We start from the raw sequence: 16,800 nt of genomic DNA, 5'->3' as shown, positions 1-16,800 counted from the left end.
TTTGCTCACAAAAACTGATAAGACTGTCAACATCAATTCTATTAAAATTTCATAAACTAATAAGTGGTTCATATTAACCGAGGAAAAAAGGCAGGCAATTTCCAGCATTAAAGTGATCTGTGTCACATGGCTCCTGAATGAGTAACCTAAGCAGAGCCCTTGGGCTACACACAGCATGGCGCAGTGACTTCAAGAGCTACTCTGGAATAGCCAATGAGAAACTTGGCAAGCACAAGCAGCAGAAATGTACCCTAAAGAGAAAACTGATTCCCAGGACGGCCATACCGGAGCACTCACATGGCCTAGTTTAAATATGACACACAATCAAATATGTGCTACGAGATAAAATGCATATGCATAAATGAGAGACAGAACAACAAGGCCCATTAACAAGGAGAAGACGTTTGAAGCTGCACTGGAGAAGCCTAAGATACCAGCGGACTTCCTAGACAAACACAATAAATCAACAATGAAGGTTAAAAAAAAAAAAAAGCTGGAGAAAACCATGAACAGAGAGCAGAAGAGTATCTTGGGATGGGCCTCTGTGGTGGAACACGTAGCCCAGAGTTCAAGGCTCAGCCCAGCAAAAAACAAAACAACAACAAAAAGAACTAAAGTTCATGAAGTCAAACAGAGAACACCAATGAAAGGCAGAAATTGCAAAATCAGAAGGAAATTCTGGGGCTGATTATACCATAACTGAAATGGAAATGTCATTATAAGTATGGACAGAGGAGAACAGGACAGAGCTACAGACAGAGGAGCCTCTCCACTGACCCTTCATCCCTGAGATTTAGGTCAAAAGTCACTCAGAATGAACTCAAAATTGTTACAAATAAGATTTAACTATTTAGAGCCTACTGCTTGCTTTGTAGGTTCTGAGATACCTGTTATCTATTGATAACATAGGACCTAACAGTTATAATAACTGAAGACTTCAGAGATACCAGGTTCAAAAGTGACTTAAATTTTTAAATTCTTTGATAAATTTTAGAACAACAGAACACTTTGTATCTTATTCTGTGAGGCCAGCATTATCATACTGAGGCCAAACCAAAGACCAGCAAACAAAGATTTCCAGGAAAATATACAGACTAAAATCCATCATGAATGTAGGTAAAAAAAAATCTTTTTAAAAAAAATAGCAAATGAGGGGACTCGTGGGGTGGTTCAACTACAAAGAACTGCTGCTCTTCCAGGGTACCCAGGTTCGATTCCCAACACCTGCATGGCAGCTCACAACCATCTATAACTCCAGTCCCGGGACCTCTGTGAGCTCCAGGCATGCATCCGTGTGTATAGACATGCATGCAGACAAAGCATATATGCACATAAAATAAATAAATAAAACTAAATCCAGCAACATAGTATAAAAAGATCACATGGACCATGAACAAATAAGAGTTATTCAAAGAAAATAAGAGTGGGCCAACACATGAACAAAACATAACATATCAGACCAATAAAATCAAAGACCAAAAAAAAAAAAAAAAAGTGTCCCAACTGACACAAGAAAAGGCATTTTACCCAAGCCACACCATTTTTTTTTTGATTAAAACATTCTACAATCCAAAATAAAAGAATGCTTTTTCAACTTGAAAGTGAGATCTACACCACTCTACCCCACCTATAAACTGGTGAACACTTGAATCCGTAGATGTCTCCCAGAGATCAGGAACAAGACAAGGATGCGCATTATCACTGCATCCCATGTAACATCCCGCTGGAGCGTCTGGCCAGGCAAAAAGCAGCAAGGAAAGAAGGGAGACTGCCTGTTGGGGAAGGGGGTACAGCACTCAGGGGCTGGGGAGATGGACAGGCACTTGTTGCTCTTCCAGAGGACCAGGGCGCAGGCAGGTCCCAGCTCGAGGATGGAACACCCTACTCTGACCTGCACACACTTTACGTGCGATGTGGACATATAAACGCACATAAATAAGACAGATGCTTTAAAAAAAAAAAAAAAAAAAGCTCTCTCGTCACAGAGGCTGGCTAATTAAGCAAGCACTTTTAATAGTAGTAAGTATTCTAAAAATAAAATTAAACAACTCTTATTCATAGCAGCAGCAAAAAGAGTACATTTTTATGATCTCTCCCTCATTACTAAGTTTCCCACCAGTTGAGTCAAAGTGCCAACGTGCTCCTCTCACGATATGAAGGTCTCCTTTCCTTCTGCTATTTACATCCTGTATCTTGTTATTTACAATAGTCCTTTTGAATTCTTTGAAGCCTCTTGGTGTCAGTTTCTCCCGGCTGCTTTCTTTTTCCTCAGTATGACTCACATTCTTTATAGCCTCTACATAGCTCAAAATTGTTTGAAACTAAGTATTTCAGGTAACACAGTACAATTACAGACTTGGGCCTTTCTGGGTCTCTTTATTTTTAACTTGTCTGTTCCTTCTGGAATCTGTTCGCTATGGTACAAGTATCTGTTCCACTAGTATCCTCTTGTCCTTTAGCTTGGCTCCCTGGGAAACTGCTGTGTCTGCATAGCTGTTTCAGTATCTTGGAAAGTTGATTCTGAACTGTCTAGCCTACTCCTCAGTGTGAGTACGGGTCAGACAGGGGATGTCTGAAGCCCAGCCAGTGTTGTTTTGTTTATGAAATAGGGTCTGGATCACGTTGGCCTCCAATCTGTGATCCTCCAGCATCTGCCTCCAAGTGCTACAATTACTGGGATAATTAATTATCTTAGCCAATTTGTCAATCCACCTTGACCATTCCTTCCTGCCGGCCCTCATCCACACATAGGGTTCTAATAAACCAAGCTGTGTGGAAAGATTATCCCTGCTTCCTCTGGCTACTTGCTCCACTTCCAGCTCCTTCCCCACTCCTCCAAGTGGCACTAACCTTCAGGCCATCTTTATGTGAGTTTTCCTTTTAGTTTTTCCTATCAAGTCCTCTGCTATTAGTTAGCAACTGGCTTTAACTGATTGTCCTACACTGAGCTAGACCTTGTGCAGGTCATGCCAGGAGCACTTTCCAAGAAGCTGCACAATTCCACGACTGACTTTTTAAACAGTTTCCTAAGGTAAATCCTCCTCAGTACTTGTCCTTTATTTAATTCTAGAGCCCAAATAGTTGCACAGGTTTGGTTTTCCTCGGAAAGGATTCATTTGTCATGCAACCATGGCTCCTCTCAGATATTTTTATGCTCATTATCCTGATTTTATAGAAGAGAAAATAAAGATTTGAGGAAACTAAGTTATCTGTGTGACTTTTTTAAAAAGTTTAAAATGCTTTTACATTCCATTGTTTGTGTACATAGAAGAGTATATGTATGCACATGCACACTGTGTGTGCACAAATGTATAAAAATATACACAAGACTGTGTGTGTACATGCGCAAGAGTGAGTGTGTGTGTGTGTGTGTGTGTCACCTGTAGAGGCAGGACAACTTGCAGGAGTCCTTTGTCTCCTTTCATCATGTTGAACTCAGGTCATCAGCTCACTGGTAAGCGCCTTTACAGGCTGAGCTATCTCAATGACTGCACAGTTTTAAAGGACTAATTTGTTCTCTGCATGTTCAAGGTGCCGAGCTGAAACAAGTCTGGACCAGTACTTCTCCAGTTTTCTCTCCAGTCAAGGTAAATGGCACTTCTGACCCACACATCACGGACGCCATCCACATGGATCTAAGGTTAGTTTTGCTTAATCACTGTGAAAAGGAATTTAATATGTAGGTGGCAGACAAGAGGGAGGATACCCCAGAAGGTTGGCCAACTTTAGAATTGACCATGCTAATCTGAAGTGGTTCTTAAATACCCCTTCTCTCCAGCATCTTATACAACCTGAAGCTCCAAGACTCAAGGTAGCAACCTTACTCTTGACAGCTTTCACTACAAAACAACTGACATAATTCTTAAGTAAACACACAGCACTTTTCGGTATCGTATTGTAATTAGCTTAAGACCGCTTAACACATTTAGAAAGGAAATGAGGTAAACCTGCCTTCCTAAAACTTTCCAGGCTTTCTACCAAGCAAATTTCCCTCTGGAAACTACCTTCACCATTAACCCAGCCCAACTGAAACAAACCTACCAAAATGAAGACTTCATATCTACTGACATATCAGAGTGGAAACGACTTGTAGAGAAGGCTTTCTAATGGTGATGTCAGACAAGTTCTCCCCTTTACTACATTTTGGAAGGAAACAGGCTTACTCACCCAGAGCAACTTAACAATCTAAGCACTATGCTCCTATTGAATGTTTAGCTCAAGCTGGCTATTAGTGCAAAGGGAAAATACTTAAGGAAACTGTTAACCAATGGCTCTATCATATAAAAATCTAGCTGCAGTTTCAGTATGTAGCACTGCTTCAAGTTGTAAAAGCAACAAGTAGCAAAATCTGAGGCTAGTTTATTTGATTCAGAACAATACAGTAACCAGAGACCTAACAGGTTTATTAAGTACTTGGGAAAACTGCTATTCCCAGAGCTGACCTTTGAAAAGCCATTCTCTGCTTCTCAGATTTCTTACAAAGATCACACACCAGTTGTAAATCAGCTTCTGAACCAATGGTTTGCAAGTTTTCCGGAGCAAGCAAACAACTTCACCCATTCAGGAAGACCTTTCCTAAACTCCCTGAGAGAGTATTCAAGTCCTCCAGACAGTACACTCAAAAGATGTCTACGGATGAACACACAGCTGAGATCCAGCCCAGGGCCTGCCATTCACTCGGTCACAGTGTCTGGTCGTGGTAAATGCTTACTATAAGTTATTGCCACTAGATTAGCATCCATCAAACTTTTAAACTTTCCAAACACCGGTATGCAAAGTGGTTGCCCACTGTATACAACAACTTGCTCAAGAATGCGTGTATATTCCACAGAATCTAGTATAGTATCTATATTGGGGGTTTGCCAATGCAATGTATGAACCCCGAGTTGTAGGACCTAAGCTACTTCGAGGCATTCAGCAGCCTCCAAGTTTTCCTACTTCAACACCAGGCTGAAAGCTCAGGCCCCACTGGCTTCCCAGTCTCCCCTTCCGGCGTCCCCCGGCTGTCAGGGAACCCCCCTCCTCTGCACTCAGGGGGAGGAGAGAGAAAGCCTCGGAGGCGGGGGGAGCCGGGTTGCGGGAGGTGGGGGAGTGGGGGGGGGGAGCGAGCATCCCTGCGCCTCCTCGCCCAGACCCACCTTAAGCAGGATGGACGGCGGCAGTTGGTTGATATCTGGGATCTCGGGGGGCGGCTCCCTGTGACAGTCGCAGGGGTTTTCGGGGGGCTCCTGACAGTCCGCGTCGCCGCTCTCAGGCTGCTGCTGGGCAGACGAGGGGGCGGTGCCCCCGGCTCGGACTGTGTCCCCGGCGGCGGCCTCGATGGGGGCACACTCGGAGGCGGGAGAGGCGGGCGCGGGGCAGAGCGGCGGCGGGGGCTGCTCCGGGGCCTGGCAGCAGCCGGCATCGGGCGGCCGCGGCGGCGAGGCACCTCCTCCCGCGGGCCCTCCCCCGCCGCCGCCGCCCCCGCCGCAGCCCCCGCAGCCGCAACGGGGCTGCTTGCAGGGGGTGCAGGCGGGGACCCCGGCCCCTTTCCGCTTGCAAACCATCTCGAGGGCCGTGGCGGGCTCGGCCTGCGGCGGCGGCGCCGGCGGTGCCCGGAAGAGCTGCACGGCGGCCAGCGGTCCCAGGAAGCGCACGGGCCCCACGCCGGCCAGGAAGAGGCTCCGGCCCTGCTGCTCCCAGGCGGCGGCAGCCAGCCCCAGCTCCTTGCAGCAGGACGCGGGCGACGAGGCAGCGGCGGCGGCGGCGGCGGCCGAGGACAGCAGGAAGCGGCGTGCGGCGGCGGCGCAGTCCTCGGCGGCCAGGGCCGCGTAGCGCCGCGCCAAGTGCTGCGAGGAGACGGCGGCGTAGGCCCCGTCCCGCGGCGGCGGCGGCGGCGGTGGCGAGAGCGGCGGCTCCTCCTCTAGGCCGGCGGAGGCGGGCGCGCCGGGGCTGTGCACGATGAAGCAGAGCATGCAGGGCCCGCGGAAGAAGCAGTCCCGGCTCCGGGGCGCCGCGGGCTGCGGGGACGCCTTGGCCAGAGCCCGGCGGGGCAGTCTGAGGAGAGGGCGCCGGCGGCGACACCAGCTGCAGCAGCGAGGCCTCTTCTGGCTCGGGCGGTTACGCGGCTCCTTCGAGAGAAGGTGGCCCATATAGAAGGCCCCGAGGAGGGCGACCGGGACGGGGCGGGAGAGGGAGGCCCGAGGGGCGGGCTCCGGCGGCGGGGCAGGCCGCTGGCTGGGTCGCCCGCGCCGCGCACCCGGCACACGCGACGGCGGGGGTGGGCGTCAGCTGCGGGCCGCCCGGGTGCCCGACGCGGGCTACATGCTTTGCCCCCGGGGAGCCGGGAGAAGGACGGGCGCGAGCTGTGGGGACGCGAGGGAGGGAAGCGAGTCTGCCGGCCAGGCCAGCCGGTTCAGTCAGTCAGCGCCGCGGCGGGGGCAGCGCGGGCCCGACTCGGACCATTTTAACTGCGGCTCGGCCGGCGGCGCGCGAGCCCGCGACACGGCCCGTCGCCGCGGGAGCGCGCCGCCCGCTCCGGGAGGGGGCGGAGCCGCCCGCGGGGGCGCGCGGGTCTCACCCAGGGGCGGGAGCGCCGCCGGGGGGAGAAGCGGGGACCTCGGGGCTGCGCGCTGACGGGGCCGCGCACTCCCTCCCGCCGCACACCGAGGTGGCCTGGACGCCTCCGGGCTCACGCCCCTCTCCCGAAGCGGATGGAGACGCTTCCGAGCCAGCCCGGTGACATCCGTTTCCACGACCGCGCTGACGTCTAGAGGTGTAAGTTCAAGAGCTGCCATTGGCCAGGCTCAGCTTGGCTCTTCCCCTTCACTTCCCACCCCACCATCAGCCCTGACTCGGAAACTGAGGCCAATTGAGAACGGAAGAACCAGTTCCACCTGAGAGGCCTGAGCCCTTGGGTGATGGGTGACAGTACAGTAAGGATCCGTTAGTTAGGTGACTACACTGATTCTACTCCTGTGTCTAGGCACCTGTTGCATACTGCTGCCTTTGCACACAATTGCGGGCTGAAAGCATGTATCAAATCAGGTATACACGCTGGAAGATAGTTTCTCAAACACCCCAACATTCCAGGCTCCAAGCTCAATGTTACTGTTGTTTGACACCTTGAAATCCAGTCTGTCCACTCTGTGAATATTAGTGTGGTCCCCGTAGGACAGACTTTGGTGGCTAAGGTGGGGAACTAAAGCATGCAAGTTGATCCTTCAGAAGTCTTAAGTTACAGTGATGTCACAGGCTCGCGGATGGGGAGAGGTCAGCTTTCACAGGGGAGAAGGTAGGGAAAGTTAGTTGTCTTAGTCTCTTCTGCTGCTATAACAGTGCTACATACAACATTAAACTATGAAGACGTTTATCTCACTCTGGAGGCTTTGGAAAGTGGAATAACATGCAGTGTCAGCTAAGTGGCAGGGTAAAAGCGCCGGAAACAGTCTATCGGTTTTTTTATCAGGAACCTACTCTTGTGGTAGCAATTTGTTCCCGGAGGGCGGAACTCCAGTGTCCTCATCACCTCTTAAAGGACCTCCTTAGGAATGTTGCATGCAAACTGTTAACAGTAGCAAATTTCAGGGTAAGTTTTGGAGGGAACTTTGAAACCATGCTAAGAGTCCAAAGCAGGAGATCAGGCAGTGGAGAAGACTTTAGAAAAAGTGTCAGTGGGGGGAGTGGCAGAAAAGAAACAAAGGCTGATTTGTTTCTGGCAGTTTCTACTCTTCATTAAAAGAAGCCCCACCCCTCCCTGCTGAAGAATATACTCCCTGGGTATATTCAAAAGCTACCAGGGAGAGAGTTGAGGATATCAGACAATGAGACAAAGATTTGTCCGGATATTTACATATTTGTTGCTCTCGAATGGGCTGTCTGAACTCTTTCGCCTACAGATATCCCCCACATGGCCATGGTTCTTCTGCCTGTAATCGAGGAAAGGGTCTTCCAGGCTCTCAGAGCTCCATTCGTGAAGCGCCGAATTATGGCCATCTCCGCTTGGCTCTTTTCTTGAGCAAATGAAGCTAAAATTGTGCAGAAAGTACAGCCTGTCAGTTTCTTGTAAGTCGAGCACGCGTCTACCCTTTGACACATAAAGACCCACATCTTGTGTTCACCAAAAGAAATAAAGTCCTGTCTGCAATAAGACTTGTATGGAAACGCTCATTGCAAATGTACTCATGATAGCGAAACTCCCAAGGAGCCCAGATGTCTATCAGTGGGAGAATGAGGAAGCTGGAATATTCAGTGCACCACTACTCTTGAATTAAAAATAAAATAGAATATGAATGGATCTCATAAATGTGTGTTGAATCAGACTGTGGAGTTAGAACCGAGAATGCCTTCCTGATTTTAGCAAGTCCTTTATAGAGAACCTGGCACCATGCATACCCATCAGGGGTACATATGCACTGGAACTGCAACTTAACATTTCTAAAGATGAGGTAGGCAGCCGACTGTGAGACTTTTAAGTTTCTGAAGTTCACAGTAGCTATTATAACCCTTAGCCAGTCAGAAGTGAACAAGTTGCCCTTGGTCTTGTTGAATTCTGCCTGAGAAGTGACATTTGTGTTGCATAGTTAGGTTTCTGTCTGCTCTGACCGCTTCCTTCACCCACATAGATCTTCTTGAGAAAACAAAAAGGAATTCCTCAGACTTAAACATTTTCACTTAACTCTTTCTTCACCACACCACAGCTCCCCATCTAGGGTTCCACATCTCTAATACCAGCCCTCAGGTGGCTGAGGCAAGAACATTGTCACCAATTCAAGGCATGCCTGGGCTACAGTCACTCTTTAAAACAGGGATGAGGCTGGGCAGTAAATCACTATTATTGTCATTGTGGTTTTAATGATAAATGTCTCCTGTAGTCTCAAACATTTACTACTTGGACCCCAGCCGGTGGTGCTGCTTGGGTAGATCTAGGAGCAGTAACCTTGATGGGAGAGCTGTGGAGCAGGCTTTGAGGTGTCAGAGCTGTGTGCCATTCTCAGGTTATGTTCTCTGCTTCCAACAAGTTCAGGATGTGAGCTCTTAGCTTCCAGCTTCAGGTGTCATGCCCTGAACTTTGCCAACAAGGACTCTAGTCCTAAAATGGTGAGCCCAGATAAACTATTCTATGAGTGACATTGGTCATGGTGTCTTCTTATCAAAGCAATAGAGAAATAACTAAAATAACCACCAAAACTGTAAGAACTCATTACCCTAAAGAGTAATGCCAAGAAATTTTCAAGAAATGAAACTATCAGCAAGAATTTTGGCAGCTGATTGTTAAAAATGAATAAACCCCATAATCCTGAATAGTGAGAGACTAGACTGGTGCTTACAGCTAACCCTTGGTGGTCTAACAGCATCTGGTCTGGAATTATCAACTAAATGACATGTTCTCTTAAGCATGAGCAATCACCAAACATCAATGTCATGTATGACCAACGTGGCCATAGAGAAAAGATGGAAGAAAGAGCCTTCCACAATCATGTCTGAGTGCATCAAACACAAGAACCCCCTCTAGACATATAGTGGGCAGAAGAGGTGGATAATACATTCTGTATTATGAGGGCACATTTGTATCTAATATTACAGAAAGGAATCTGGAAATACATGCTATTAATAGCCTTTTAGGCACCACTAATGGTTTGTTTCAAGTTAATCCCTGCTGCCAGCCCAGGTGTCTATAGAAAAGTACAAGGTTGAGATCCAACACACAAAAGGTTGAGCATTTCAAGAAGTGCCTGAAGCCAGATGTCCATAAGATGAGAAGAGAACTCAAGGGGTGACAATGAGACACGGACATCACAAGGCTCATAAACATGGCTGGCAAGAAGGAAAAAACGAGTGAATTCTAAATGAATGACTATGTACCCATACCACTGCGGCTCCCTGCAGAATCTGATGGCTGGAGAGGAGATGCAGGCAGCATGACCTCTGAGGTGTTAGTCTGGTGCCCTCTCAGGTCCCTGACTCTGAACAAAGTACAATTTAAATATTTAATTCCTAACTGTCCTCATTAGCCTTTATGGTGTTAGTCATGACTCTTACTATTCTGATTTTCTAAACCACAAAGCTGAAGATTTTCCCTATCATAAGTGACTACTATTTTCTGACCATTAATAATGACAGCTCTGCCAGGCAGTGGTGGTGCTCGCCTTTAATCCCAGCACTTGGGAGGGAGGCAGAGGCAGGTAGATTTCTAAGTTCGAGGCCAGCCTGGTCTACAGAGTGAGTTCCAGGACATCCAGGACTGCACAGAGAAACCCTGTCTCAAAAACAAACAAACAAAAACTAATAATAATAGTGACTGCTCTATTCTGTCTTGAAGATAACATATGACAAAATATCCATAGGCTCTCTCCGGCTTTCTGACTACCTCTAACTCAAAGTGACTCTTTAGTGCTCAGAATTTCTTCCTAAGTCGAATCCTTTAGTGTCTTTTTAATGCTCTCTTCCTAAGATTTTGCAGTATAGTGATATTCTGTTGCCTATTTGCAACAAGACACTAAACCCAACTGTAATTCACCAGGCATGTCTAGCCAGGATAATAGCATTTATCACATATCACCAGTGTGCAAAACATTCCCTCTTTTTTTTTTTTTTTTTTTTCTTTTTTAGGATTTGGAGGGTGGATTGTTTTGTTTTTTCGAGACAGGGTTTCTCTGTGTAGCCCTGGCTGACCTGGAATTCACTCTGTAGACCAGGCTGGCCTTGAACTCAGGGATCTGCCTGTCTCTACCTCCCAAGTGCTGGGATTAAAGGCATGCACCACCACTGCCCAGCAACATTCCCTCCTTTACTGTCCATCTTACCCTACCATTTCTTTTTTCCTTTTCTTTTTTATTGTTCTTTTTAATGATTCTTTGTCATATGTTTGTCTGGAAGTTTGGGGATTGGTTTTCCAAGAGTTTATTTTTCTGTCTCCCTCTCTCCCCCTCCAATTCTGTCCCACTAGAATATAAAATACATACAAGAGAAGAAACGAGTTTACTCAATTTTCAGGAAGATAATTTAACAAGTATGCAGAAGAACTAGAGGATGTGAACAGGTAATTGGTAGGAAGGCTAGGGATTATTGTTCAAAGGATCAGAAGAAAAACTTTGTAGTAATGAAGGCATCCTAGGAATAATGAAATAAAGTAAGATTTGCAACATTTCTGGTATTGATAAATTATTTATTAGTTGAGTAGAAGAAAGAGAATGATGGGCAGGAAGGAAATGAACCCCAGGATTACCTGCTTCCATGTTTAATGTGCGGAAAGTTTTACAAACGTGAGCAGCATTTGAACCTCGGATAGACCTCTCTCACAGTAGGATAGGATTTGCACTGAAACCAGTATATGAACTTAAAAGTAAACACTTTAAAATAAGTCTTACATTGGGCATAGTGACACACATCTGTAATTCCAACAGTTGAGAAGCAGAGGCAAGAGTATTGAAGCATGACCAAGGTTAACCTACTCTATATAGAAAGTTCTAGATTAGCCAAGACTATATAGTGAGACTGTGTCTAAAAGCAAGAAGAAAAAGCCTTTTACGTCTTGTCTAAGAATATACTTAATTTAAAACTCACATTTGCCTGTAAAACATTCTAATGTATAAAAAGCTTTTTAGTGAATGAAGTTGGGTAATAATTGCAATACATTGCTCAAACATGATATCAATGATACAAAAGCACACTTCATGTACCATTAACCCTACCAACTGCAGTTGAGGTGGTTTGCATCTGGAAATCATGGAACACACCAGATATTAAATCGTTTAACTATTCATCCAATCGTGTTTTTGTCGAATACTTAAAGCTAAAGATGTTAGAACAAAGGAGTTTGAAGAGAAGTCCCTTTAGAAAGACAACATATTCTTGGGTTGGTTTCAGATATTAACGGCCCCCTAGACAATCCTTCCATCGCCTCTTTCAGCCTACATGTCACCACCTTTCATAAGACCTTTTAGTTGTTCTGTAGAACGTCCCAAGCCATTGCCTGCTACAGTGATGCCTGGTTTAGTTTATTTCATCCCCATCAGAATTAATCTGGTTTGTTCACTCCAGAATAATCAGTACCTGTGATTGATTGTTAGTCAGCTGAGTTTTAAAAGTGGCATGTCTTTGGTGAGTCTGGCCTAACCTGGTGAACCACATAAGAGAAGGTCTAGATGTGAATCAGGAAGTTAGGGAAGTTCACACAGCTAAAGCAGGTTTCCTGTTGGCCTTGAGAGGATTAAGTAGCAAGAAACTGTAGGTGGCCTCTGGGGACAGAGGAGCCCCTTAGCTGACTGACCCCTCCAGGTTCAGGTTCAGCCTGAACCCCGGGCAGGACTTCTGACTTGCAAGTATCTGTGTACACAGACAGACTGTTCAAATCACTTTGTTTCTAGGTCTTGTTCTTGCAGTAATAGAAAACGTGTCCAAAGGGTCCTGTAGAATCCAAAACATAGGAGAAAGCAAATAATTACCCTTTATTCTCCAAAAAGTCAGTGAAGTTTATAGAAGGAAACAACTAAACAGACATAAATGATTTGTGTTCTCCAAATTTTGCATGTTATTGGAATAATTAAGGCAAATGAGGGCGCTTATTGTACTTTATTTACTCAAGATCCATATATATCATTTTTTAATAAAACTAATGCAACAGAATATCTATTACTCCTGTTACTTCAAGTCAGCTAAGTAGGCCTTATCATTTTATTTTCTCATTTTCAACTGGTACAAATTAATCTATCTAGGTTCTCCCTAACCAATCTCATTCATTTTTCTCTCCTAGAATTTAATAACAATTGGGTTTCTTGTTACACAGCTATTAAATTGCTAGCTGTAATCCAAGGCCAGATAATTAAAACTATTTCAATGACTCAAAAAGAGCATGCTACTTTCCCAATACCACATGTTAATAATTGGTGGTGTTGTTTATTATAATAATCAACCAAATATCTATGTTCCAAACATGCTTGTTCTACCTTGAATGCAATGAGTAGGAGATTGCCTCTTCATCACCCATTTTAAATAGCTAGAGATAAAACAATCATAACGAGGACCCACATACTGAAAGAACTGTGTAAGCTGGGTATAATCTTTTCTGTGGTAGCAGGGGACAAAGGAAGGATGTCTGGACTCACATTCATCACAGACCACTGCCTAAAGCCTTCACCTCTCTGATTCTCTTTCTACTCCTGTAGCCACAGGCTTAAATGGCTATGCCATAAGCTAGGCTTGTTCACAGACTAACTTGTAACCTATATAAACCTGTTTATACTATTCTATGTCTGCCACATGGCTAATTACCTCTCCTCAGTTTCATACATCCTATTTCCTCCAAGCGAAGTAGTAAATCTTCCTACCTATCTTCCAGAGTTCGTTTCTCTCTCTCTCTCTCTCTCTCTCTCTCTCTCTCTCTCTCTCTCTCTCTCTCTCTCTCTCTCTCTCTCTCTCTCTCTCTCTCTCTCTCTCTCCCAGCTGTCCCGTGGTCTAATCCTGGTTCATCTTATTGGCCATTATTTATTTAAAGTGATGCTTCCACACAGTACAAAAGAGATTATCCCAACATCTCTCCCTTTTAAACTAATAAAAAGCTCTTTGTCTAACAACAATACACTATGCACAGTAAGAACAATTATGAAAAGTATCAAGTAAGAATTAAATTCCCAGCTGGGCAGTGGTGGCCCACGCCTTTGATCCCAGCACTCGGGAGGCAGAGGCAGGTGGATTTCTGAGTTCAACGCCAGCCTGGTCTACAGAGTGAGTTCCGGGACAGCCAGGACTACACAGAGAAGCCCTGTCTCAAAAAACCAAAAAAAAAAAAAAAAAAAAAAAGAATTATATTCTCAGTTCAGTGTCCAGTCATATGCATTTGGCAACCATGGAGAAAGTAATCCATTATCTATCCTGGTTTCTTGAATACAAAATTCTGTACCTAAATCATTTTCTACCATAACTTATATTACCAACCTAAAAAGATCTTAGACCTTAAATTTTTCTTAGATCCTAAACAACTTAAGCTTAATTGTGAGACTATAACTATCTAATCTTCAATCCCATTGGAGACCTGAGAAGGATAAGTATTACCTGAATAAGTAGAAAGTGCAGAGTAAGCAGCTTCTAAAACTATAGAACTGGCTGAGATTTCTGGCTACTTGGACAGCCAAACAAGGTTTCTCTGTGTTGTACTTTCATTGAAGCATTATCTTCAACCTTCTGGCCAAGAATATCTGACAGACTTTTTTTTTAAAGATTTATTTATTTATTATATGTAAGTACACTGTAGCTGTCTTCAGACACTCCAGAAGAGGGAGTCAGATCTCGTTACAGATGGTTGTGAGCCACCATGTGGTTGCTGGGATTTGAACTCCGGACCTACGGAAGAGCAGTCCGGTGCTCTTACCCACTAAGCCATCTCACCAGCCCCTGACAGACTTTTTGTGAAGCAGGAATTGTAAAGGACTTGCCTACCTTATCTTTGCAAACCTCAGCAGTTGACTTCCCTGCATCCCATTTGTCCAGTTTGGACAGCATACTATTGGCAGTCAAAACAGGGTGGAGTTTTTGGTGTTTGGTTGGTTTGTTGGTTAGTTGATTGGTTGGTTGGTTGGTTGGTTAGTTGGATGGTTGGTTGGTTGGTTTTCTGGGGGTTGGTTTGGTTTGGTTTGGTTTGGTTTTGCCTTGGAGCAGCTTTACCACATTTGAAACAAACTCCATAATAAGGTTCTTTGATGCTCTTGATGTTCTTTGATGCAGAGGAGAGGTGCTGCTAGGAACAGACATGACTGTCATGAAAAGCCTTATGTTAATAAAAAGTCTTTATATGTCATATTGCAGAGTATTTTTTCAAGGGAATTATTAAAAGAGCCATTGCCAGAGGGTGGGAGTAGAATATAGTCCTGTGTAGCTTCCTTTCACAGCTGTTTTTTATTTTCATTTCTGCCTCACTGTGTGTGACCGACAGACAGACAGACAGACAGACAGACAGACAGACAGACAGACAGACAGAAAGACTTTTCCCTGACTTTAGTTTATTTTATCTTTATTGTCTTCAATGTGTGTAACGATTGATGGACCAGGGCCAGGAAGATGGATCAATGCCAGATGACCTGAGTTTGATCCCCCAAACTCATGTCAAGGTGGGAGGAGAAAACCAACTCCTAAAAGTTGTAACCTCCACTAGCCCAGCATGCCACACCTAAACCTATTCCCACACATCTGACACAGTAATTATAAGTAATGAAAATGTCTTTAGAAAAAAATCAAGAGTCCACAACATTACTGAATTAGATTTATTTCAATAATTTGTATCTTCATTGCACTACAAGTCAGATGTGCTCACTGTTGACTTACTAATATGGAGCATAAATACAAGTCATAGTAGTGTTAGTCCTGAAATTAAAGTAGAAAACCAGTGCCATAATTTTGAGACAAATTTGAAGCAAGTATTAATTAAATAGGACCAGATTTGTTGACTCTTGCCAAGTCCATCACTGGGGTCCCAGAAAATAGTCATAAGTCATGTTTTGCAAAGTCTTAAGGTAAAAGTTCATGACTACTGTATTTCCCACCAGGCCCAATCAACTTGACTTATTTCCTGCCTACAAAGTCCCACCCACATCTGCTCAAGCACATGTGGTCAAGCACATGTGGTCAAGCACATGGGAGCGCGAAAATGTGGCTTGTGATTTTTCAAAGAAGCATTAGCACCCAACCTTTCAGGAGGTTATCTGTCCTTGGGCAAGTGGGTCTTCCAGGTTAACCTTGGATCTTCTAGTAGTTATGGTTTTCAGACTGTCGATAATGTCTTCATTTTCCATGTCAAGCATTGTGAGGCCCCGGCTTAAAGCATTTCTCCCTGAAAGGTAGAGCCCCTAAAACATTTCCCCAAGCTTGTTTTTCCTAATCTTTAAAAATACAGCTAGAAAGAAGCTCTTTGTTCTCTATAACCAGCAAAAAGCCTTTTTGTTTCTATACTGTACAACCAGAGATGCCTGCCTTCCTGTGCCGAGGACACGGAGATAAAAATTCAGAAAGAACTCACTCCCCACTCCTGCCTTGTAGATTTCACCAAGGACACCGGGAAGAGAAGAACTCTTCCCAACTCCTCTCAACTCTCCTCCCAACTCCTCCCAACTCTCCTCCCAACTCCTCAGCTAGCTGTTAAAAGCCCCCTACTGTCACTGCTCAGGGTCGAACTCCCCTGCCCTGTGAGGTGCAGCACGTGGGGTTCGTCCTCAGCTAGCTGATAGTCAAACCTCTTGCAGTTTGCATCAGGTGTGGTCTTCTTTCCGGACGTTGGGGTGTTGGCCAGCTCCTCCCGGGACTTGAGCCGGAGGCCCAGCACTGGGGGTCTTACACCATCACTAATATTGAACATTCTTATACATTTTCTTAAATAAAAGAATAAAACTTACTTTGAAATTTTATTTTCATCAGACAGTGAAAATCCATTATTTCTAAAGGAAATTTAATTCTAGAACATACCCTAAAAACCAACATTAAATTGCATTGCTTATTCCATACTGTTTCATCTACTTCATTACCAACCAGCTTCCTCTCACCCCTGAAATACCTCATCTCTAGCTATGTCTTTCTATTTCCATCTCCCTCCTAATGATATTGAGATATGCTTCATAGTATCTCCTTATGGATTTAGTTTTGGGAAATAGTCTGTGAAGAATATTAATCCTCTTCACGCACATTAGAGAAGACATTTGCTGAGATCAAGTTGTAGGATAATCGCTGAGAAATGTTTAAGAAAAGGCTAATGGGGGGGAATAATAGTTTCTGGAATAAAACATGAGCTTAGATGACATCTTCTGGATTACCAATTTATATGAGTGTATATAAGGG

General features: G+C 44.9%; 2 protein-coding genes across 2 annotated transcripts in view; one reads left to right on the top strand and one right to left on the bottom strand.

Annotated features, from left to right (window-relative positions):
* The window catches only part of Fbxl17 (F-box and leucine rich repeat protein 17), a 442,723-nt gene extending 436,514 nt beyond the window's left edge, over positions 1–6,209 (bottom strand). The window contains exon 1 of the mRNA XM_021149392.2: positions 5,139–6,209. Coding sequence (XP_021005051.1) covers positions 5,139–6,131 — 993 coding nt within the window. The 5' untranslated portion in view covers positions 6,132–6,209. The remainder of the gene's footprint in view (positions 1–5,138) is intronic.
* On the top strand, positions 6,205–8,130 carry LOC147000382 (uncharacterized). The gene is made up of 2 exons (XM_085832969.1): positions 6,205–7,567; positions 7,878–8,130. The coding sequence occupies exon 1, from the start codon at positions 6,304–6,306 to the stop codon at positions 6,613–6,615; it is 312 nt and encodes a 103-aa protein (XP_085689095.1). The 5' UTR covers positions 6,205–6,303; the 3' UTR covers positions 6,616–7,567; positions 7,878–8,130.
* Positions 8,131–16,800: the final 8,670 nt, after the last annotated feature.

Source organism: Mus caroli, unplaced genomic scaffold (assembly GCF_978045245.1).
Source record: "Mus caroli unplaced genomic scaffold, Mus_caroli_1 scaffold_18, whole genome shotgun sequence".
Lineage (NCBI taxonomy): Eukaryota > Metazoa > Chordata > Mammalia > Rodentia > Muridae > Mus > Mus caroli.
The sequence above is the reverse complement of the archived record's forward strand: the minus strand, read 5'-3'. Positions and strand labels throughout refer to the sequence as shown.

Excerpts from the sequence above, each read along its gene's own strand:
- LOC147000382 (XM_085832969.1), top strand. The coding sequence starts at position 6,304 with ATGCTTTGCCCCCGGGGAGCCGGGAGAAGGACGGGCGCGAGCTGTGGG.